The 22,540-nt window shown below is 28.7% G+C and overlaps 1 protein-coding gene across 1 annotated transcript in view; it reads left to right on the top strand.

The window, feature by feature from the left end:
• The window catches only part of LOC132940211 (tachykinin-like peptides receptor 99D), a 266,534-nt gene that overhangs the window by 173,907 nt on the left and 70,087 nt on the right, over nt 1-22,540 (top strand). The window contains exons 4-5 of the mRNA XM_061007685.1: nt 665-880; nt 17,356-17,506. Of these exons, the coding sequence (XP_060863668.1) occupies nt 665-880; nt 17,356-17,506 (367 nt within the window). The remainder of the gene's footprint in view (nt 1-664; nt 881-17,355; nt 17,507-22,540) is intronic.

Below are 22,540 nucleotides of genomic sequence, written 5' to 3'. Positions count from 1 at the left end.
TTTAAAACCATTTTATCCAAACTATATTTTCTACACATAAATAATTTACATAATATTTACATAAACATTACACATATTGTGTGTTTATAATTACTTTAGTACAGTTATTATTAATAATAAATAATAGTGTTGTTTTTGTTAGAAATATTGCACTTGCAGCTATCATAATAAATTACTACTAATTTTTAAAAGTATGTGCTCATGATATTTTTTTAAAAAAAAATTTGACGTTTCATTAAAAATGTAAATATATCGACATCGTCGGAATTTAATATCACCGATAATGTCTGAACGCAGCAGACTATATAATAATGCTGTAACTTGTCTAGTTGTATTAGTATTCTAGACGTTTGATCTCTCTGAGGTATATGCGACTTAATTCCGGGCTACCGCCTTCTGTTTAAAACTTACAGTATCTTGCAATACTATTATACGGTTCAGGTATCCTTTAATAGCTCAGGTAAAAAAGGAAACAATTTAATAGCATTAAAACGTATTTACATTTATCGACAAGATTAAACCTATGTGTGAGCGTGTGTGTGTGTGTGTGTTTCTGTAATACTGCGCGCATTATGTCCCACGTGGAGTAACTGATTTAAAACGGCGGAATAGGCTTTGCATTAATCCTACCGTGCACCCCACTAACCTAACGTTCACGTTGCAGGTACATAGCAATAATTCACCCTCTGAGGCCGCGTCTGGGTCGGAAGACGACGCTGATGATAGCCACCAGCATTTGGGTGGTGGGCACCATACTGTCCATACCGAACCTGATATTCTTCACCACGCACACGGAACAGTTTCCCAACGGTGACCAGCGGGTCATATGCTACGCCGAGTGGCCGGACGGCATCACCACCAACAGCTTCCAGGAATACGTGTAAGTGTATAATGTAAAATATTACGAATTTTGTATATGCCTTTCACTGGCTCGTACCGTGCCACCGTCAAAGGTACACGCTTCGCGAAGGTGTTCCAAAATAATAATAAAAAAAAAATGAAACTGTGGAAACACGCGACTCGCCAGGCGGGAAATATGTGAGGGGATGCGCAAATGGACGCGTCATTGGGTTTAAAAGCAATATAATAAACGGTTCTTCTGGACGGTTTGAAAAATAATAAACACCTTACTGCAATACATTATAGAAACATATTGTTGTATCGAACGATATTTCCATCGAATTTAAATAGGTGCTGCATGCAATTTTTCCCGGTTTTTTATGTCGGATATATTGTTAAGATATATCTATTGGATAAGTTCCATAAAATCATCTTACAGTCGCATGTAATATATTATTATGTGAATTCGCGTGTTTTTACATACATATTAAGCACATTTTTATAGATCAAATTCAAACACTGACCCACTGAGATACGAACGTATCGTGACAAGTAATATTATTGCATGAATACAACGATTATAATAATATTATCTGATATCAAATCTTTACACAGAGAACGTTTTTAACCGAAAAAGAATACTTATTTATAAACTATTCAGATTTGGGAAAGTTCAGTTTTATATAAGAATCTCCTTCCTTTCCCCGTTCATTTCTTAACAAAACTTTATTCCATTAAGAAAATATTTGAACCTCCGCAGAATCTACTTTACTGAGCGCAATAATTGTTAAAAAAATATATATAATATAGTTTATTGTGTTTAATATGTACGAAAACGTAGGTATATCAATTAAAACGAGTCAATAGTGCAGCATAATCTAACGTATAAATGTCAGTGTTAACATACTGCAACAATACTCTATAAACACTGATCATTCAAAATTACTTTGGATAAATGTTTGTATTCATTTCGTTTTTACCATTTTTTACCAGTATAAATTATAAATTGTATAAAAGTAAATTACGTTTTCATTAATTTTTTCTGTGTTAATACAAGTTACTATTAAATCAATATAATATTACCCGTGTAAAATTATAAACATAATAACACTTTTTTTCATTTCAATGAGTATAATCGATGAGCTACTATAATAGTATTTTATTATTAATGAATCATTGTTATATTATCATATCATGAAAAAAACTAATTTTAAATGTATTGTAAAAAAATCATTTCAAATTAATATAACGTGTTTGCCGGCAGGTATAACCCAGTCATGAAAAATTATTTTAATTTGTAGAACTGATAAAATAATACTGTTGTACAAACAAGCATAATATCGTATTGTACAAACCATTTTTTTCTCTCCCTAAACACTATAGAGTAGATGGTCTACTCATATGATTAATTTGGAAGTAAATACTTTTGAGATATTTATTAGCAGCTATATTCATAGTTTTGTATTGTACTTAGTTTATGAAACAAAAATACATCCTAAAAAGTTTCAAAGTAGAAATGGTAACTTGTATTAACAAACATATTTTATCGAATCTTGTCTTCTCTCTTACTCGTTAGGGAGTGGATTTTGATTTAGGGATACATTGAAGTACTGTGAAAACATAAAAAAAAATTGGATTACTTCTGACCAATAAGTCTCGATAATAATTTTATACGGATTGCGGGACTGTCGAGTTTTGAGGGTCTATAAATAACGTACAATATAACTTAAGTGGTTTATTTTATTAAAAAACAGTGGGTAATCCCATTCTGAACAATCGTGTTTTGAAAATTATATCACCAAGATGACGACCGTCAGCGGCAATACTTTGTTGAAGGTACACCCTGAAGTTTTCGCTTGGTTGTTCGGAAAATTTCAATTAGTATATAGCTGTGATTTTATTGAAACTATAATATGAAAATATAGCAATAAAATAGCAATTAGACCAAAATTAATATTTCAATATTAGCATATTCTTTTATAATTCAAAATTATTAAGTATTATTTAATGCTGTTAAACTGTTGGGGTATTATTATATGTACAACCAGTCGTTAGTTATAAAGTTTTTAATTTTCAATTATAAAGAGTAAAAAACTGTCAGTCTAAATCCTATTTAGTCGTTGTCAGATGAAACATTTTTAACTCGTACAACATGAATGAAATTCAAAAGTGGAAAAAAAAGAAAATACTTGATCCGATATAGTGACTGAATAATTAACTTAAAAACTAATTATTTTTTAACTACTGTGCAAACATCTCACGATTGTATACACAATGCACGATGAAAATACTAAGTTAACTGAAATGTAATATTATATCAAAGGTAGGTAGCATTTATCTACGTGCGTGCAGTACAAGTATAATAATATAAATACAACAATTTCACTCTGTTCCTTTTACATACATAAAACATATTGTTTATGTAGATGAAATTACGTTATCTTTCCCTTTTTATTTTAGATATACCTAAACAGTAAACTTGTATTCGATATGAATAAAAAGCATTGCGTATAATAGTGAATCACGTTATTAAAATCTAATAATATAATGTAACTAACATGAACCATAATATTATGACATTCAACAAATCCGATGATTTGACAACCATTTGGTGGTGAATAAACTTGTCGATATTTCCTTTACAATTAAAATAAAATTATAAAACTCAAACACGTCCTCGAGAACGAATTGGATCATCGAAAGTTACGATTGCTTTTAATGGAAATTTGTTTTGCATTTTTCACTTATTAAATTCCAGTTTTACGCAGTCAATAAACTCATCTTCTTTATTGCCCTGACGCCGATATATCTTTATCGGTGACTATTATATTATAATTTATTTTCAGTTTTATAATAATAATATTAGTTCCTATCGTAAAACGTTTGTGGATCTAAGACACAGCTATTCAGTTTCCGAATATTAATGTAGGGAAACTTTATTATTTGCATAGTAGTTTTTTTTCGTGAACTTTGACTGCCTATATATTAATATTTTCACAAATTATGCATTCAAATCTAACGGTAAACGGTCAAACATTATTTTTTATCAATTTTTTTTCATGACTTATTTTTTAATATTAAGTTTATGAATCATAATTCATACTTCTTTAATATCGTTTTGGCTTGCTAAAGATAAAGACTACAGTAATATTAAAGCAGCCGGTATAGATACCATTTGTTTTAAAACACACTTCCATACCTTTTATAATTGTTAGATGAGAATATGAAATAAGTACTGTTAAGAAACTACAAACTTACTAAATAGAAAATAATTAAAAAATATCGGAATTTTTATGATATTTGACAACACTTGAACTTTGAATTCTTAAATCTACGAATTATAAATATATTTCTGTAACTATGACAACAAAAACCTTACTAAAAATTTATCATAAACATTGTATCGTGTATCCAGCCCAAAAACATATTTATGTTAAAAGTTGTACCTGTGTATATTTAATATTTTAACAACAAATTATAAAAAAACCTTGTATTTAATTTTTAAGGTTTTTACACAGAGCAAAAAGTGTCATTTCTAGATGTATACAAAAAAAAAACACACATAACATTGTAAATCAATACACACATTGCTCAGATCAGAATCTAAAATGTAATTAAAAAAAGAATGTAGAAAACATAATATAGATAAGTGTGACTTAGGGACTACCCCAAACGCGACTGACTTCTTAATCTGAAATTTTTTCTTAAATATTAATCTTTAATTAATTGTAAATATGAAACAGAGGTCGACGAGTGTTGCATATCTATAAACGTTCGCCACTAGGTTTAGGAAGCTACCTGGTGTCCTGGTCACTATGGAATAATGTATTATGTAACTATAGCAATTAGTATAATATGGAGTATTATTGTTTATTACAACAATAATACATTTTCATACAATAATAATAATTATTATTTATACGTTCGAAAATTTGTGAGAAATACTCTAAACTTTCTAAAATTCTATATTAACCTAAAAAACGCCCAAAAAGGTAAAATATTGTGCATTTTGTCAACAAATACGAAATAAAAAATATATTAAAATTATCAGTATCATATAACGCATATTTACCCACTAAAGAGCAAAATACGTCTTAAATTACCAAAAGAACAATTACACTGCATCAAAATCCTTACCATACGTATAACACGCTGTCCTTGTAGTTCATTGATTTTATTGTTATTCACCCATTATTATATTATATCATTATTATGTTCTAATCTTAGGCATGGTACCTAAGCTATTGATAAAAAAAAACAAAATTTTAAGATTAATAGATTATAATATCTTTTAAGGTCAAACGTGTATTAATATGTATTAACGATAATTGAAACAATATTAATTAGAGGAAAAATTTCAAGATTAAAATAGTTGTGGTTACTTACTGTGATTTTGTGAAATGTTAAAGTTTAACTCGATTGACATCGGGTGAAAACTATTTACAGATTAGGTACCTATATAGTATCAATGCGGTCATCTCGCAGTACTTTGAAAAAGTTTAACAGGCTTAAAAGTACGACAGTAGCTATTATCACGTAGGCATGTTGTTTGTTGTTTGCCAAATATCATTGGATCGTAACGCTTTTTCTTCGGCGTGGAACATTTTAAAATGTCCAATATTATAATGGATTAGAGACGGATGGAATAAAACATTGACATTTATAATAATATAAATTTAATACAGTATATGGACCACTCAGTTCAAAGTAGTTATTCACTTGCTGTTTAACTGTTTACTCCAATGAGTATATATAACACTAGCTGTCCCGCCCATCGTTGCTCGTGCCAAGGATTTGTTTTTCTTATAAAATATATCAGTAAAAAAATATATATGCCATATTTCTATAGTAATTATTATAATAGCAATACAATATGCAACCAATGGCTACCAATGGCATAAACAAAACAAATATTATTTTAGCTATTTATAGGGGTTTAAAAAATAATCTATAAATACCCTCCAATTCTCAAGAAATCTATTGATGTAAATCGTATTGAAAACGGTTCAGTAGTTTTTGGGTCTACTAGGCACACGTCTTGTATCACCTATAATGCACTGCAAACTCGGTCAAGTATAGGCGCGATTAGCGTATGGGGCCCTATTAGTCCAAGCGATTCGACGACCAAATTATATGATTATAACATCGAATTACGAATTCTAGGTGGGAAATATCTTAAGGATTTCGCAGAGATCATTTCGGAATACCTCCATTTGGCCCCTATTTTTTAGGTGAAAATCGTGAATCAATGAATTCTGTTTTGTGAATAAATAGGTGTGGAAAAATAAACCATCTAGTTATGGAAATAAATCACGATTTATTTGGACTGCATCTACGTATGTTTGCTGTCAATAGCCAAAACACAGTTTGAATAATTCTGTTTATAGAGTATCTGAATTCGGCTGCTTTCACATTAAAATCAATTTTATTAGCGTCTAGAAAAAATAGTGGCACCAATTTAGTTCTTAAAACAGCAAAATTTCTTATGCGAAAATCGAATGACATCGAACAGATTGATTCGTCAGTCGGCATGTAGTTTTACAAAAAATATTTGTCTTAATGTCATAATTTAAAACAATAGATTTTATCAAGTAAATACCATGATGCCATCTGCGACTATAATTGTATATTAGCTTCTTTATTTGATTGATAGGTTTATTACACGATTATAAACCATTCAGCGAAACTAAGAGAGAGGTTGAGAAGAAAATAACTCAAATTCTTCCTCTCCCTCCTCCAGTAATCTCAAAATAACTCCACTATTTTACAACATTCAGCCATAATGGTATTTATGGAGACCGTACCTTTACACATAAACACTGTAACCAAGGCCGTAACTGAAAATAATTTGTTGTTCAACACTTTTTTTTCAATATAGAAACTGGACACTCTTAATATTTACTTTCAATACATAAAATTTCATTATTCTTGTTATTTTTTTAGCTACTTTTAAGCAGTTCGGGGGGACCAGACCTCTGGACCCCCCCTCTCCACCAGTTAGGTATAATCTGTAACTATGCCTGTGTTACATGCAGAATTGTATACAAGCATATATCTAATATATAAAATTCTCGTGTCACAATGTTAGTTACCATACTCCTCCGAAACGGCTTAACCGATTTTTATGAAATTTTATATGCATATTTAGTAGATCTAAGAATCGGCTACTATCTATTTTTCATACCCCCTAAGTGATAAGGGTTGTCCAGAAAAAAATAAAAATAATATTACTATTAAAATAATAATGGTGTATTATATTATACTGGTTGCTATTGGTTAAACGGACATGTTTGTTGATTTGTATTATTATTTTTTGTCAATATATATATATATGAATGTTGGTGTGCAGATTAGACCTCTGGGAAGAAGATAGGCTAATTTAAAAAGGGTTAAGTACGGTTAGGCTAGGTTAGGAATTTGTATTAATTGATTATATTAATCCACCGTAATTAAGTAAAAACGACAAACTTGGTATAACTTTGATACTCTAGAGTTAAATCATACACTTACGTACAAACAACACGGGGTCCGCGATCTACCGCAAGTAGATTGCCTACCTGATAATATACTGCTGCGAATCAGAATTTTTATTCCGGGCAACAGAAAAGTTAAGATAAATCTAGAACATCATAAACCGAATATTAAATAACGCATTGAACAAAGTTTGAGTCATATACAGTTTGTACATTTAACGGGTAACGATGTGCACGGGATCAGCTAGTAATATTATGTAGTTTACATACAACATATATACATGAAACATGTATACAAGTACAGTGGCGCCAAACCCTCACGGTTTGATCACTTTTCTTAAAAACGTGACCACCCAAAAAACCTAATCCAAATCCACTATTACGACTGTATAGCATATACGAATTACGAGTTTGGGGTTTGTATGGTCAATTGCACTGAGTAGTACTTTTTTCTTATAGTTCGGCGCCACTGTTTTTATAGATTTATATAGATACTTTATAGTTGCTTTATATCGATCGACGCTGATAGAGTGGTCAGACTAAATATGTTTATATTTTCTGACCGGGGGTACAATAAAAATACTCCAGCAAGTATTTAAAGTTTGAAAATAGATTTTTAAAAAATTCCATTCTGATTTTCTAGATATGAAAATTATTAGATTAGAATTGGAATTATCTGGGATGCTAATTTTAAAATGTAGCATGTCAATGAATTTTATCTGATTCAAGTGATGACAAACATATTATTCAAACATTACATTTTAAACTTCATACTTTAGACGTTAAGTTATATAAAAGCATATCACTGATTTCATACTTTTTAATGCACATATTATTCAGAGAAAATCACATGAATTTGGATTTTTATATTTTAAAGTTTTACTTACAAATAATATAGAATACCTATTTGAATACACACATTTACCATTTATATATAAGGAAGGTACTATTAATTAATATATTATTTCAACAATTCTTTATTTCTTTTTTAGTATTTTTCCAGCCATAAATCGTGTAATCGTGATTCGTAAGTACACGCCCATTCATAGATATGCAGAGTTTCATAAGCTACACATTTTTTTTTTCAATGCTAAACACATTACTTGCTCGTCGATTTTTACTCAGACCTTCAGGTTTGTTATTTTAACTTGGGTGTTTTTGATTTTTTTCGATGTTACTTGTTGATAACATTTTTTGTTCTTTGGTAAAAAAGCTTGAGAATTTAATACAAAGTTCCTCGTGAGATTTTCAAAAACTAAAAGTACCGGCACAACATACACACAATTTCCGAAAGCCGCATAAATTAATTTTACACGAGCGTGTTGACGCGTTTATTAATAATATTATCAAATAAATAACATAACAATATAACGTCTATTCGTGTAAATTTACAATATATAGTATTACGGCAGCATAGCCATCACTTATGATTATTTATAGGTATAATTTTTTTTACTTAAACATTCCCCTTGTTCGGGGTTATAATTCGACCACACTAACTTCAACTCATCGTAAGGGGCGATCAAATGATCTAGCGGAGATCAGCAGTGACCTGCACTATAATACCGACCGTTGGCGATTTTCCGCACAGCGGATCTATGACGGCGCGACGTCGACGGGAGAGGACGGATCGTCCGGGTGTCCGGTGAACACCGACGGGCGTCCGGCCGGACACTAACTCGAGGCAAACTATCTGACAATGGCGGACGTAGACGGATTTTCAGACGTATAATTGTACGGCACGTCTAGCGGGACACAAAAGTCGCGACACTAACTCGGGACAAACGCGCACAATGGCGGACGTAAAACGACGTCGAACGGATTGCCCGGCGAACATACGACGGACGTCGAGCCGCTACGGACACAAAAGTGCGGAGCGGACGACACGAGTGCGATAACGGCGGGAGGGGAGGGCACGCTTAAAAGTCTGTGCCCGAACACTCGAGTTATAAAACCTTACAAACTCTATACATTACGGTCTGTATGTCTATATAGCGCAGCAACAAAACATTCGCCCGACGAATCTCTTCGTAACAGTAGTTACAGACGTCTAGGACCGTTACCGCGGTTACCGTCGTCGGGCCCTTCCTTGCATCACTACGCGTACATCACTATTACCACGGGTTACCATATCCTGGAAAGTATACATAGTTGTCTCGCGGGCCGAAGGTTTCGACTAGCCGCCCAAACATATCTTAATTGTTTTAAGCTTATTAACAGTATAGTAGGGCTTCCCCCCCCCCACCAATCTTTAACGCAATTTCCACCTATGCTTAATTTTATTTAATATTCAATTACATGAAATGTAATGATATAAAATCATTTATTAGGTAGGTACACCTAAAAAGCATCATTACATTTTACGCAAACGATACTATCCTGATTTGTGATTTCAAAAAAATCATTTTAACATTATGTGAATAAATAAGAACTAACCGTATCGATTATACCTACCTATTAATAAAATATTTGATTCATATTTTTTGTAAACCATACGAATTGAATATAAATAACATTATAATACCCATAATATCGCTGCATCTTTAATTCTAGAAAATAATTATTTAAAAAAAAATATATATCATGCAATATTATAATATCCTTTTTACTATACATTTTTTTTCAATATTAACTTGATAAAATGTATAGTTCTTTGTGTGTACATTGTAACATTTGGATGTCCCGCAATGAAATACGATCGCCGTTTTTATCAAGTGTCCCAAAAATATTATATCATATTTACACATCACATTATTATAATAACATGCAATACAAACTTGATGACACTTCGATGTGCATATGATGAATGCCTTGTCACACCTAATAAAATACATCCCGAAAATATATAATGTTTTCTTATTTTACGATCGAACGTTCAGAATTACACAAACGCGTATTGATCGATTACCAGTGGATTTCGTGGGAGAAAAATGATTCGAATAGCGTACTTACAACGTTCGAACATCGTTCTAATGGAGATGAATGAAATTATAATATACAGTGTGATGCGCTTAGTTAACTCATACATTATAACGTATTGTATCATTGAAAGTGTTTTAAATTGTAATAATTTATTATGTTTTATAGTTGTAAATAATATTATGTTATCACATTATTAGCTACCTACGTTATTATATTAGGCACCATATTGACATAATTCCATATTATATACTATACAAGGTGTAACAAAAATAATTGACGAAGAAAAAAATTATGCTACTTAAACGTACGACAAACATTGTTAAAATTATATGATTACTAAATAATTTAAGAAATATACTCATATCAGCAAATTCCCAAAAAAAATATTTTGAAAAAAGTTATTACGTTCCAAATTCGTTTAATCAAAAAAATATTGATATTTTAAAAAATTCTAAAAAATTAACTACTTGACTTAGATAAATGTTTTTTCTATCAACATTTTTCTTATAATCAGATTCAGAAATTGGCTATTTTGAATATATCCAAAAAAATTTATATCAAATCTTAAATTTTTTATTTTCAGTGTTAAGAAATAAAAAACAATTTATGTGTAGCGCAAATGACTATAAATTATATATATAAAAAAAAATTTTATATTGATTAGAACTTAAGTTATTCCAAGAGTCAGTTCTATCTGTTACACTATGTATTGCTGATGGAGTATATATAGTACCTAAAAAATAAAAATAATACTCCAGTCATCAAAAACTGAAATCCTAATAAAAAATAATAATGTTTTTTTTTTGTTTGATAAATATTCAAAAGGTATAAGACTCAATGTTTTCAAAATAATATGAAATACAAAATATAGATTGATATTTAAATAAAAGAAACAATTTAAAAATTAATATAGTATCAAAAAAAATTGGCATATATTACAAGTAAAAACATCAAATTATTTCGCAACTGCAGAAAAACTGAAATAACAATTAAACAAACTCTTCACAAACAATAGCAGCGATGCATAATTTAAAAAAAAATCAAACTATAATTATATGTTCGTATAAATGTTATCATTATTCTAAATGTTGTTATTCATGAACTATTTGCGATATCCATTGAATATCATCATAGTTTGCTGTAAGCATAGGCATAAACGAGTTAAAAAGCTAAAGTTAAGTTAAAAGTTAATCGTAAGTTTTCATATAATTTTTAACTTAACTGAGTAAAAAAAAAAAATTAGAATAACTATTAACTTTAACCATTTTAAAATGTTTTCTATCAACTTAACTCATTAAAAACTATTATTTACTTGCCCAGGCTTGATAGCTTGTCAAGGTGGTTGATGTTTTTAAATGTCAAAATACATGTGGTATACATACGTAATATAACGCTACCTACTTACGTTATCATAAACTTTGATCTCCACAAAACTTTGTTTCAAAGTGAATCTAATAACCTAACCTAATAAACTGCTAAAGAAACATGTTTTTTTTTTAGAATATGAAGAACAGAATGAACTCGGTTCACTGCCTACTACATTAAATACGGTTTTAAGTTCGATGGCTTTATTTTGTAGTATAATCTTAAACATATTTCTAATTAGTCAACGGGGAAAGTTTGTTAAAATACGAATATACAGTAGAATCTCCTTATAACCATAAATAACAATTGTCCATAGTACAACCGATAACAGAACTGAAACTCCTGTATAACGGAAAAATCAGTTGGTACGAAGCGATTCCATTATAAGGAGATTTTACTCTAATTTATTCGTGAAATGATTATTTTCATTATAATATGAACAAAATCGTTTATTTAAATTGTTTTCAAGTAATATACATATTATAACAATGCATGCATAATTGAGAAGCGTTAAAATCAAAATAAGATTATTTGTATGGTAGAGTTGAAGAATGAACTTAAGTTATGGTTTCAATCTCCAAGTGTTGAATTTTGAAAATTATAAATATTAATAACACAAATGATAGATTTCAAACTATTTTCTAGCTCTGTAGCCACCCGTTGCCGCCGTATATATATTTACTTTAACTTTATCTAAAGTATAATTTATCGAAACAAATAGTTTGCAAGAATGAAAATTAACAAATGAAATGTTTCTGAAATTAATTTCAAATTTTAAATACGTCATGCTCTACTGACTTACATATTATAGTCCCATCTAAAAGTAAAACACTGATTCCAGTATATAATGAGTAACGGTCCAGTAATGCTATTCCAAGACGGTTGTTATAGGTGTAAGTGTGTGTCAACTAATTCTTACGGGTAATATATTTATATATAAATATATAATACGTATTTTATAAAACGAGCTCCACTCGGACCGGAATATATGAATTTTGTATTGTATTAGGTTTATCTTTTTAAATGGAAGAGGAAAGTGTTAAAGGTCATTAAATTTAAAATGATAAGATACATTAAAAGCTCGTAATTCATTTTGGCGATGTACGGGTGTAAAACCTCCAAACGAAAAAAAAAAAATGAAAAATGATCATATTGAACAATTTGTACTTACTGACACAAATATATTTTATATATAATAGTACCCGGCAATATATGATGCATATATAAGACTCATATCAATGATGATAATAATAATAATTAAAAATATTATAATAATAATAAGAGAAACAAAACTTTACGAAGTTGCTCAAACGTTCGTAGACGCCGAGTTTTCATTACACATTAAAATTTTTTTTTTCTCAAAATTCTTTTATTAGACCATCTGTTACATATTTGAACAATAAGCTTAAAATATGGTAATAAATAAAAATGAAATATGACATGGAATGACGGAGCGTAGAAGCCTCCCTGCGGAGGTACTTCATCGTGGAATAATATTATAAATTATAATAATATAATAATGGTCATTCGCCGTGTGCTCGTAATATGGGAAAAATTAATATAATATTATTATGCAAATAGTTATAAATTATAATACAAATAACGAACACAGGCCAGATATATAGAACACAACTTATACACATTATCGCAGGCGTTTCAGAAAACGAAACTTCATATTCACTAGCTGGCACTCCAAGCCGTGGGAAAGGGAGGTCGTCTATACTCCATGTTGGACTTAATCAACCTTTGTGGTTTGGACTTGGCTACATGCGAATATCATTTTTTTTTTTTTGTTATTATTATTGTAGGCTGATACATTTCTTCGTGTCCAGGAAGGTATATCATCCAATACCATGAGGTTGGAAATAGATATTTAGGCAATTGGAAATATACTTGAACCGTTCTTATTTCGTAATGTTGTGGCGACGCAAAGTATTATTAATAAAATAATATAGTAATAATAATGTAACGAAAATATGACGTGTTGAATGTATTAATGTCAATACATCGAACTCATTCTGATTTGAACGTTACAATAATTATTGTTCAAATGTCAAATTAGGTATTATATTTTTGTAAGTTGGACCATTGACAAACAAAATACGTCATACACATTATTGATTATATTATGCTGAAGTTTAATTTGTCGGCCATTAGTTAGGTTAGGGTATAAGGCAAGTTGACAATTGAAAATATTCATAATATAATGTGCAGAATATTTTAAAAATAAATATATAAGTACTCAATTAATATTTTCTAATTTTTACATACGCGTAATTCTCATAATTCATATGCTCTGCACATTATCCAAACGATGACAAAAGTTTTGTTAAATTAATACTTTTTTCAGGCCAACTATTTTTTATATAATGTACAAAATATGTATGATTAATTTTCGCAAAAATACTAAAAACGTATTACATATTATTATTATAAATGTTTTTAAAAAAACTTGCAAAACTATATATATATAAAAAAATATTGTATATACATTTACATACTATAAAAAATAAATTTCGAAACTAATAACAGTAAATCTTTAAAGTTGAAAACATATTTCACATTGTCGACGCGATTTGAACAGCGATAATTATTATTGCGTTTATAATTAATATAAGTTTCACTATAAATATGCAAGAAAGTTCAACCAATAATAATAATAATAGTGTATGTATAAATATAAAATAGCGTACCTATTATTTGAACCAATGACGATGCTATAAATCATAAACTGTGCCTATATTATAATCTCGGTAATGGCTTTTGGATATAACTAAAAAAAAAGAACAAAATATTTTTAAATTTCAGATAGAGAATTATATACCGACTTGCACATTGGTTAAACGCAGATGACAGAATGATTCATTGTGAACTTATATTTTCTAAAGCCTATGCCGGGATACGTAATAAATCGAAATAGATAGATACTGCAACTGTCAGGTTAAAAATAGGAGGATGTGAACATCGAACTCGAATTACCGCGAGTATATCGATGGAAATCCTATGTCACAGTTGGCGGTCTTGTTGTCTAAGAAAATAATGTTCTGAAATTCAAACCAAAAGAATAATACGACATTGGTTTGGTCTGAAGAATCTACTTTATTTTTAGAATCGTACAGGAAATTGTAGTTTATCAACTGAATGTATAGTTGAATATTTTCAAAAGAGACAATATCAAACATTATTTTCCCTCAAAAAAAAAATCAACAAGTGTGCAATCATGTTTGAGTGACTTTTCGTATAAATATTACTTTAAAATAATACAAGTTCCTTGATAATAGGTTCCGTTGAAACTATACGGTAATATAAATCTGTTTGATCGATCAATCATTTTTTTCAGATTTTGCATGGATAATTTAGAGTACACCATTTTTGTACATCATAATATAAACATTAAAATATATACTTAATATATTGTTTATATATACGTATCAGTTAAATATTAAATGACCTACGGGTCTACTAATTTTTTAATGTCCTTTTCATGATGGAAATGCCATGTTATAACTTATATTAAACACAATTGTAACGGTCTTAATTATCATAATACGACATACTCGTATTATCGTGTAGAAGATTACATTGTGCTTGTATTCAAATAGACATTGAAAAATTGATTTTTTTCCTTTACTTTAATTGTTTGTATAATATGTTTTAAATTAAAGTCTATTTCAAACAGTGGCATGACGATTTTAGTTACTTTGTTGCAATTCAAAAATATTATTCATTGGGACTTGAAACGATTACGTATATTATTAAAATTTATATTATACACTATTATGTTTTCAAAACTTTTAAATTAATTTTTTTGTACCGTAGCTATAACCTATTTCTACCATGAACCTATTCACACTTTTTTGCGGTATAGACTCATACGTTTATAACAATAATCCTATACGGTTATAATAATATAAAAATGCAATGTGTTCGGCAAAAATGAATTTAATCTACTGCATTACTGATAGTAAAATACATTTCTATAGTAGCAATTTATTTATACCATAAATATACTTCATATCCGAATGATATTTTGTGTACAACAATTTATTATTGAATTCAAATTTAACACTTACATTACAGTAACTTACTCGACGACAATAGGTAGGTACACTGGACACATATACTTTACACCAGAGCGCAGAGTGGATTCATCTTCCCCTCGTATTTAAAAAAAAAATTGTTCATGTTGTATAGTATACATCATTTAATTTTATTTATGGTGGATTTTTACAAACAGTTTGTTTGTGTTTGTAGTTTAAGTTGGTTTTTAATATTATTATGTGCAGTCGTCGAAAATACAGCCTTGAATCAATACTAAAGATTGAGATACTAAAAATTAAATATCAATAAATATGAATAGTAATTGAATGTTCGATTACAAAATATTGTGTCATCGAAGATGTATGAAGAAGATTAATTGCTTTATATTTTTTATCTTGTGGGTCTAATAAATTAATTAACCATATAGATAGGTAGGTAATAATATTGCTTTATCACCTTTTATAATATTTTTAATTTTCCAATTCAACAACAAAAATACCATCAATATTCAATAATATGTCTTGTATATTGTTATTAAATCAATACTGTTTTAATATTAACAATACCACAACGGTAAAAACATGTTCTACGTAAATAATAATCCTTAATAATTAAATAATAAAACATGATTTTACTCTTTTTATCAAGATTTAAACAACACACCCAGACAATGTAATACAAATAGGCATTATCATAATCTTATTAAAGTACCATATTTTTATATTCATGCACAATCATTTTATTGTAATACACTTGTTCAAAATTATATTGTTTGTATGCATATATATTATATAACATTCCAATTGTATAAAATTAATCAAACGTTGATCTAATGACCATAGTTGACGGACTCTAGACCATCAAACAAAAAATTGAACATTATATAACATAATGTAGTACACGATTTAACTACGTAGGTACCTTACTTTTCTGCAAATATTGTATAAATTGATTTTACCGTATGTCTATGGTAAAAGTCTGTGGGTATTTTTTGTATTTTAAAAAGACACGATTGGATGTTTAAAACGTTATATTAGATTATCTGTGATATATTTGTTTTGTGAAACTAAAGAGTAGTCTCTACTATTTATATTGAATTTCAAAATGTATTTGTAGTACACACATACAACTAAATCACGTAAATGAATATCAAAGTTGAAGATTAATGTTCCATTAGAAGTTTTCATAATTATATATCAAACTCAAAGGCGTCTGATTATTAAAACCGTTTATTGTGAATGAACAAGGGATTCTTGAATTTATTGTCATAAAATGCTTATGAAATAAAAAGACAAAATGGAAATATAAAAAAAAAAAACAAAAACAAAGAAAATAAATAAATTTGATCTCGAGGTATGATTAATGAACATAAACACACAACAATATAAAAACATTCAAAGTACATATTATAAAACTTTTACTTTCAAACGTTATCAAATACAGAAAAATAAAACTAAAGTATAACTATGACACAATATATTATTATGTTTTCCCGTTGAAAATTATTATTATATAAAATTGCCCGTAAACACAGTTGAAACTTGAAAGAATACTATAAAAGCATATTATAGTCCATAGGTGTATAATACAAAAGTTATATTTTTTTTATGTACATAGGTATAATACTTACTATATATATGCACGGAAATTATTATAATTATACAAAATATCTGAAGTTTGTTTGTTTACATATTATATTTTAATTTAATTTCAGCTATAACGTTTCGTTTATGATAATTACGTATTTCATTCCCATTGGACTGATGGGTTTCACCTACGCTATGATCGGACACGAGCTGTGGGGAAGTCAAAGCATCGGAGAATGTACACAGAGGCAGTTGGAACACATCAAGTCCAAGAGAAGAGTGAGTTTTTTTTTAAAATAAATTTAAGTGCATCATAAGGCAACAAATTCTCTTTGCTATCAACGATGTAGCGTAGTCGGCTGTCCAATTAAAATCGTTTTGAAAATTACATTTACATTAATAAACAAAAACAATCTGGGGCAATTTTTTCCCTTATCTTGTGGTTTACTTTTTGTTGAGATTAAAATATAATACGCGTGTAGTTGAAATATATTTATAGTATAAAACAATGTTTTACTGCCAAGTTAAGAGGGATTGAAGTTTAATCCTGTCAGCTGTCGAATTTAACTCTGCTCTTTCTGATTTTTTTCCCCTCGTGGAATCGTTTGCGTACTATGCCCGTTAACACAACCTTTGAGCATTTCTTTGTCAAAGACATATTGTTCTGAAACCAATAAATATAATGTCACACTACGCTTGAACGATACTTTTGATATTTGATTCATTACTTCAGGTTAACTTGATATTATTCAAGCTGTTCTGCAAATTGTTTTGTCATTGGTCAGGGAAAAAATTACAAAATACAACGTTATGTTTTTGTATGATAACATGGTTTATTTTTTACTTTTATTTATATTTATATTTTATTGATTATTGTGCAAATCTCTCTTATTTGTATTTATACAGCGAATTTGATTGAACGTTTCCATTAGATACATATTATTACCGACGTTTATTGCGTTGAACGTATTGTTTATTTCAACACTGAAAAAAATATTTGAATTTTAACAAGTAATATTTTTTTACCAACTTGAAATAAATCATATTATAAACGTGTACTTATTGAATATTTATACAGAGTTTGTCTGCTATAATACATAATAGGTTTGTATTGAATCACTTAATTTGAATTTGAATATTTAAATGAATATATACATTTTAAAATTTAAATATGAATTTAAAAACAAATGTTCTAACATAGTAATATGTTCAATAGTCTTAAAATGTTGAAGATCCAGCTGTACATCAAATAATATACATAATATTATCAGTTACTTATCTTAATGGGTTTCATCATAATATTATTACGTATTGAATAAATAATATGGGAGACCATTCATAATGTCTTGCAAGTCTTAAAATTAAGTTAACATTATATATTTATTTCCACGTAACTTTTACTTACTTACTTATTTATTCCATTTAATAATAATAATTTAGGATTTCATTTTGTAACAAATGTGTTTAAACGTTTTTTGTATATAATTTATACAAGAAATGTAGAGAACTTAAGTGTAATTATATTTAAGTGTCGTTAAAGCTATACCTACAACTTATTATTAACAACTATTAAATAACTACTTTCTGTATAATAATAATCAATCACTACGTTTACATTGCCGTAATGTATAATTGATTACATTTTATTAGTCTATTAGTTTTTAATTTTTCGGACGGTTAGGTACAGTATAAATTATAATGTATACCAATTGTTCAATAACGATTCATAGTACCTTAATAGAAAATAATGCTTTAACTATATCAATACATTATATTATGTAGTATGGACTTAAAATTATGTTAGTACAATTAAATTACTAAAATTATAATTGTTTTTGTTTAGTAATTTGTTTTTCTTTTTAAATATTTATTATACTGTTACTACGAAACCTTTATATGCATTCGTTATTTAATAATGCAAACTATAATTATGAATTATAAGAAAAAAGAACATAAAACCTATAAAAAAAGCTACGCCTAAATGAAATATTATACTAAATAGCATTCTTGTTTTAATATTATACTAAATGTAAATTCGATAAGTTATATTATTATGAGTAGGTACTTACAATGATTTTACTGCGTAAAAATTACAGTCATTAAGGAATTAATAATGCTGGTAACTTCGGTTAAATTTTCTACACATCGACTGCAATTATTACCAATTGTTTTAAAGTAGGCAGGTAATTTACAATTAGTAGGTGATTGCTATATTATGTTGCTCCGTGATATAAGTTAGCCTTATATTTTCTGATATATATTTACTGCAGATAAAATGACCTCGAGGCCATATCACACAATATAATACGAAAAAGATAATCGGATTACTGCACAAATAAAATCGGTTTACTAGAGACGCCCACTTCTCATTTACTATTCACTTAAATCATTACAAACCTATCAATTGCGTGTCGATAATAATACGGTGATAGAAGCCGCACTGACCACAGGGTAGACTAACACTATAATTGCGAGTAAGGGAATTGTAAATAACGGAGGTCGACCCAAACTATAGGTTTATAATCTACAAAATATAAAAATAATAGATTTTTTCAATCGTTGTAAGTACATCAAACTTCCTTATAGCCTGTAAAAAAATCTAAATAAATCAACGTAGGTACAATAAATTGTGTTATTACTTAATAGGTTTAATTAAATAATATATTTAAAATATATAAACCTAATTTAAATTTGTTGTTTGCCGTTTGGCTTAAAATATAATATATAGTATAAAATATATAAAATCTTTATATTGAAATGACCAATTTATAAAATTTTATCTCAACTTAACGATATTTTTCAACGAAATAAAACGTTCAAGGCCCTCACACATAATTTGTTTAAAAATTTCCTATTCATCACACCATGTTCGGAAAATTAATTCAATATGAAATAAAAACTATATTGATTTATATTGTTCATTAAATTTTTACAAATATAAAATAGAAATAAAAAAAATTTGAAAATTAAATGTATTATAATTATTTTTTTTGGGTGACGGAGTGGCCGAGTGGTCTAAGGCGTCGGTTGCGACGTAGCCGGCGCCGGTTCAATTCCTTGGTCACGGGCGGCAATTTTCTTCGGGCGAGTTACGGTGTCCGGAGAACAAATGCCGCCATCCCCCACCCGGGCATGACAGATACCTACGGGTGCCCAATCAAAAATTCTGCCAAACACAAGCACTCACGTGTAAAAACCCACCACTTCAAAACCCTACCACCACCACAATACAACCCTACTAACGGCTAATGGCCATAGATGCCAGGCTTAAGGATCAATTAAAACAAAAATTATTTTTATTTGAACACCGCTTTTTATTTTTAATTAAATTAAGATTTGTAAAATGAAAATGATAGAGAAATTTATTGCAATCTTAGAAATGTCATAGGCATACGATAAAAATACAGAGTGAACAAACGTCAAGCCTGTAACAGAGCTCAACAATGTTTTACGAACAAATGAATTCATTTATTTATTCAAAAAAGTGTTAAATAGATAAATTATTTTTGTAATTACATGCAATACATATATACATATATAATTTGACTATCTACAATTTACAGTTCAAAATGATTTCATAATTTTTATTTAAATATCAGATTCTGTAACATACACATTTATAATTTATTTATGCTTTGTAAATATAATATTATAATATTACCTTAAGAATATAAACGTTATGCATATACATAAACTTATTTTCAAGTATTTAGTATTTTTTTTCATGTGAAAGGTTTAACTTCACATTTAGACAACTATTACAATTTATAAGTATTAGGTTTCTCATATAGAAAAAAACTTTTTTCATAGAACACCTAATTGTAGTTTATTATCCATTACACCTTATTTTATTACCAGAAATGTTAATTCATAACCTTTCTAATTAAATAAAACAAATACTATGTAAAAATACTTAATAGGTAGATAGTATCATTTTAATTTATGGACTTTAACATTGTTTAATTGAAAATTAATTAATACGTTTGTTGATACTTTTATGAAACCACTTTTTAAGTTCTGACACAAGAATAATATCGGTTTTACAAGGATTTTTTTACAATTTTTTTTTGTGTCTGTTATCTAGTTTTAAAGTAAAAATTATCTTTAATTTTCAATATTACTAAATCGTATCTAGTTAGTAGGTACTTAAGGGCTGTATTTTTCTTAACAATTGAGAAAAACTAACAAAGACCATCGTATAATATAAATAGTCTCCTCGGAAATAGACTGTGATCCAACGCGGCTACCCACCATTTTTACAAAGAATCTTTTTTTTTATACATTAATTTATCATTTAAACCAATTAATTGAATACATTAATTCAGGTGGCTTATTCAATAACGAGGTAGACTCAAAACCTACTATACCATGTGTCATCGAAAACAGGGTGCATTGTATAGTTAAACTACCCATATTATTTATTAATTTATACATATTTTTGGTCTCTGTTTTCGGGACATGTAAAACTAGACTGTTAGTTAATCGATCTCCTACAAACAGAATTAAAAAATATGTATAGAGTACTAAGTAATGTAGGTAACTGAGTTATAGAGTGTGCCCAGTTTTTGCGAACACGCGGTATAGCAAAGCTACGTTCTCTGATTTTTTTATTAGGCTATACAAATGTATCAGCTTTACAATGGTATACTATAACGATCGGATTTGAAAATTGATCATCATCTTCTGTCCGTATTATAAGTTTTGTATCATTACTATATTATACGTCTATACTCTATACGTGGGCACTGAACATAAATGGTGATTTTAATCCAGGTAACTTTGGAAATTAGTGACATAGTAGATCTTTAGTGAGATATACTGTAAGGTAGATTATATTATTTTCCAGATAGCTCTAAAGTTATAATTCAACATCTCGTATTGACATTTTTCGACCTAATTGTCTATAAACTATTTCAAGTTGTAAAAAAAAAAAAGTAACACAATAAATTTCTCTAATCAAATTATACATATTATATAATGCTTATAATATGTCACATGAACACATATTATATAAATGCGTGTAGATTATACTCATATAATATAAGATTTGATATTATTTAATAAAAGTATAAGCTATATTATATTGTTGACTCACTCACTTATGTGCGATTTTTGTCCAAGTGAGTGAGACTAGGGGTTATTCCACTGGACCTTGAATTGCATTTTGTGACGCAAAAGCGCGCCACCGAGTAACAATAAGACGTATTTCTTCGTAGCCATTTGGCCGGACCCTTTGGCTCATAATATGTCTGGCGTGTATTTGTGCAGCGTGTTTGTTGTAGTGGACTAGCTGTGATTCCGATCGCGGAAAAC

Source organism: Metopolophium dirhodum, chromosome 3 (genome assembly GCF_019925205.1).
Source record: "Metopolophium dirhodum isolate CAU chromosome 3, ASM1992520v1, whole genome shotgun sequence".
NCBI classification, from domain to species: domain Eukaryota; kingdom Metazoa; phylum Arthropoda; class Insecta; order Hemiptera; family Aphididae; genus Metopolophium; species Metopolophium dirhodum.
This window is presented reverse-complemented; position numbering and strand designations above follow the sequence as displayed.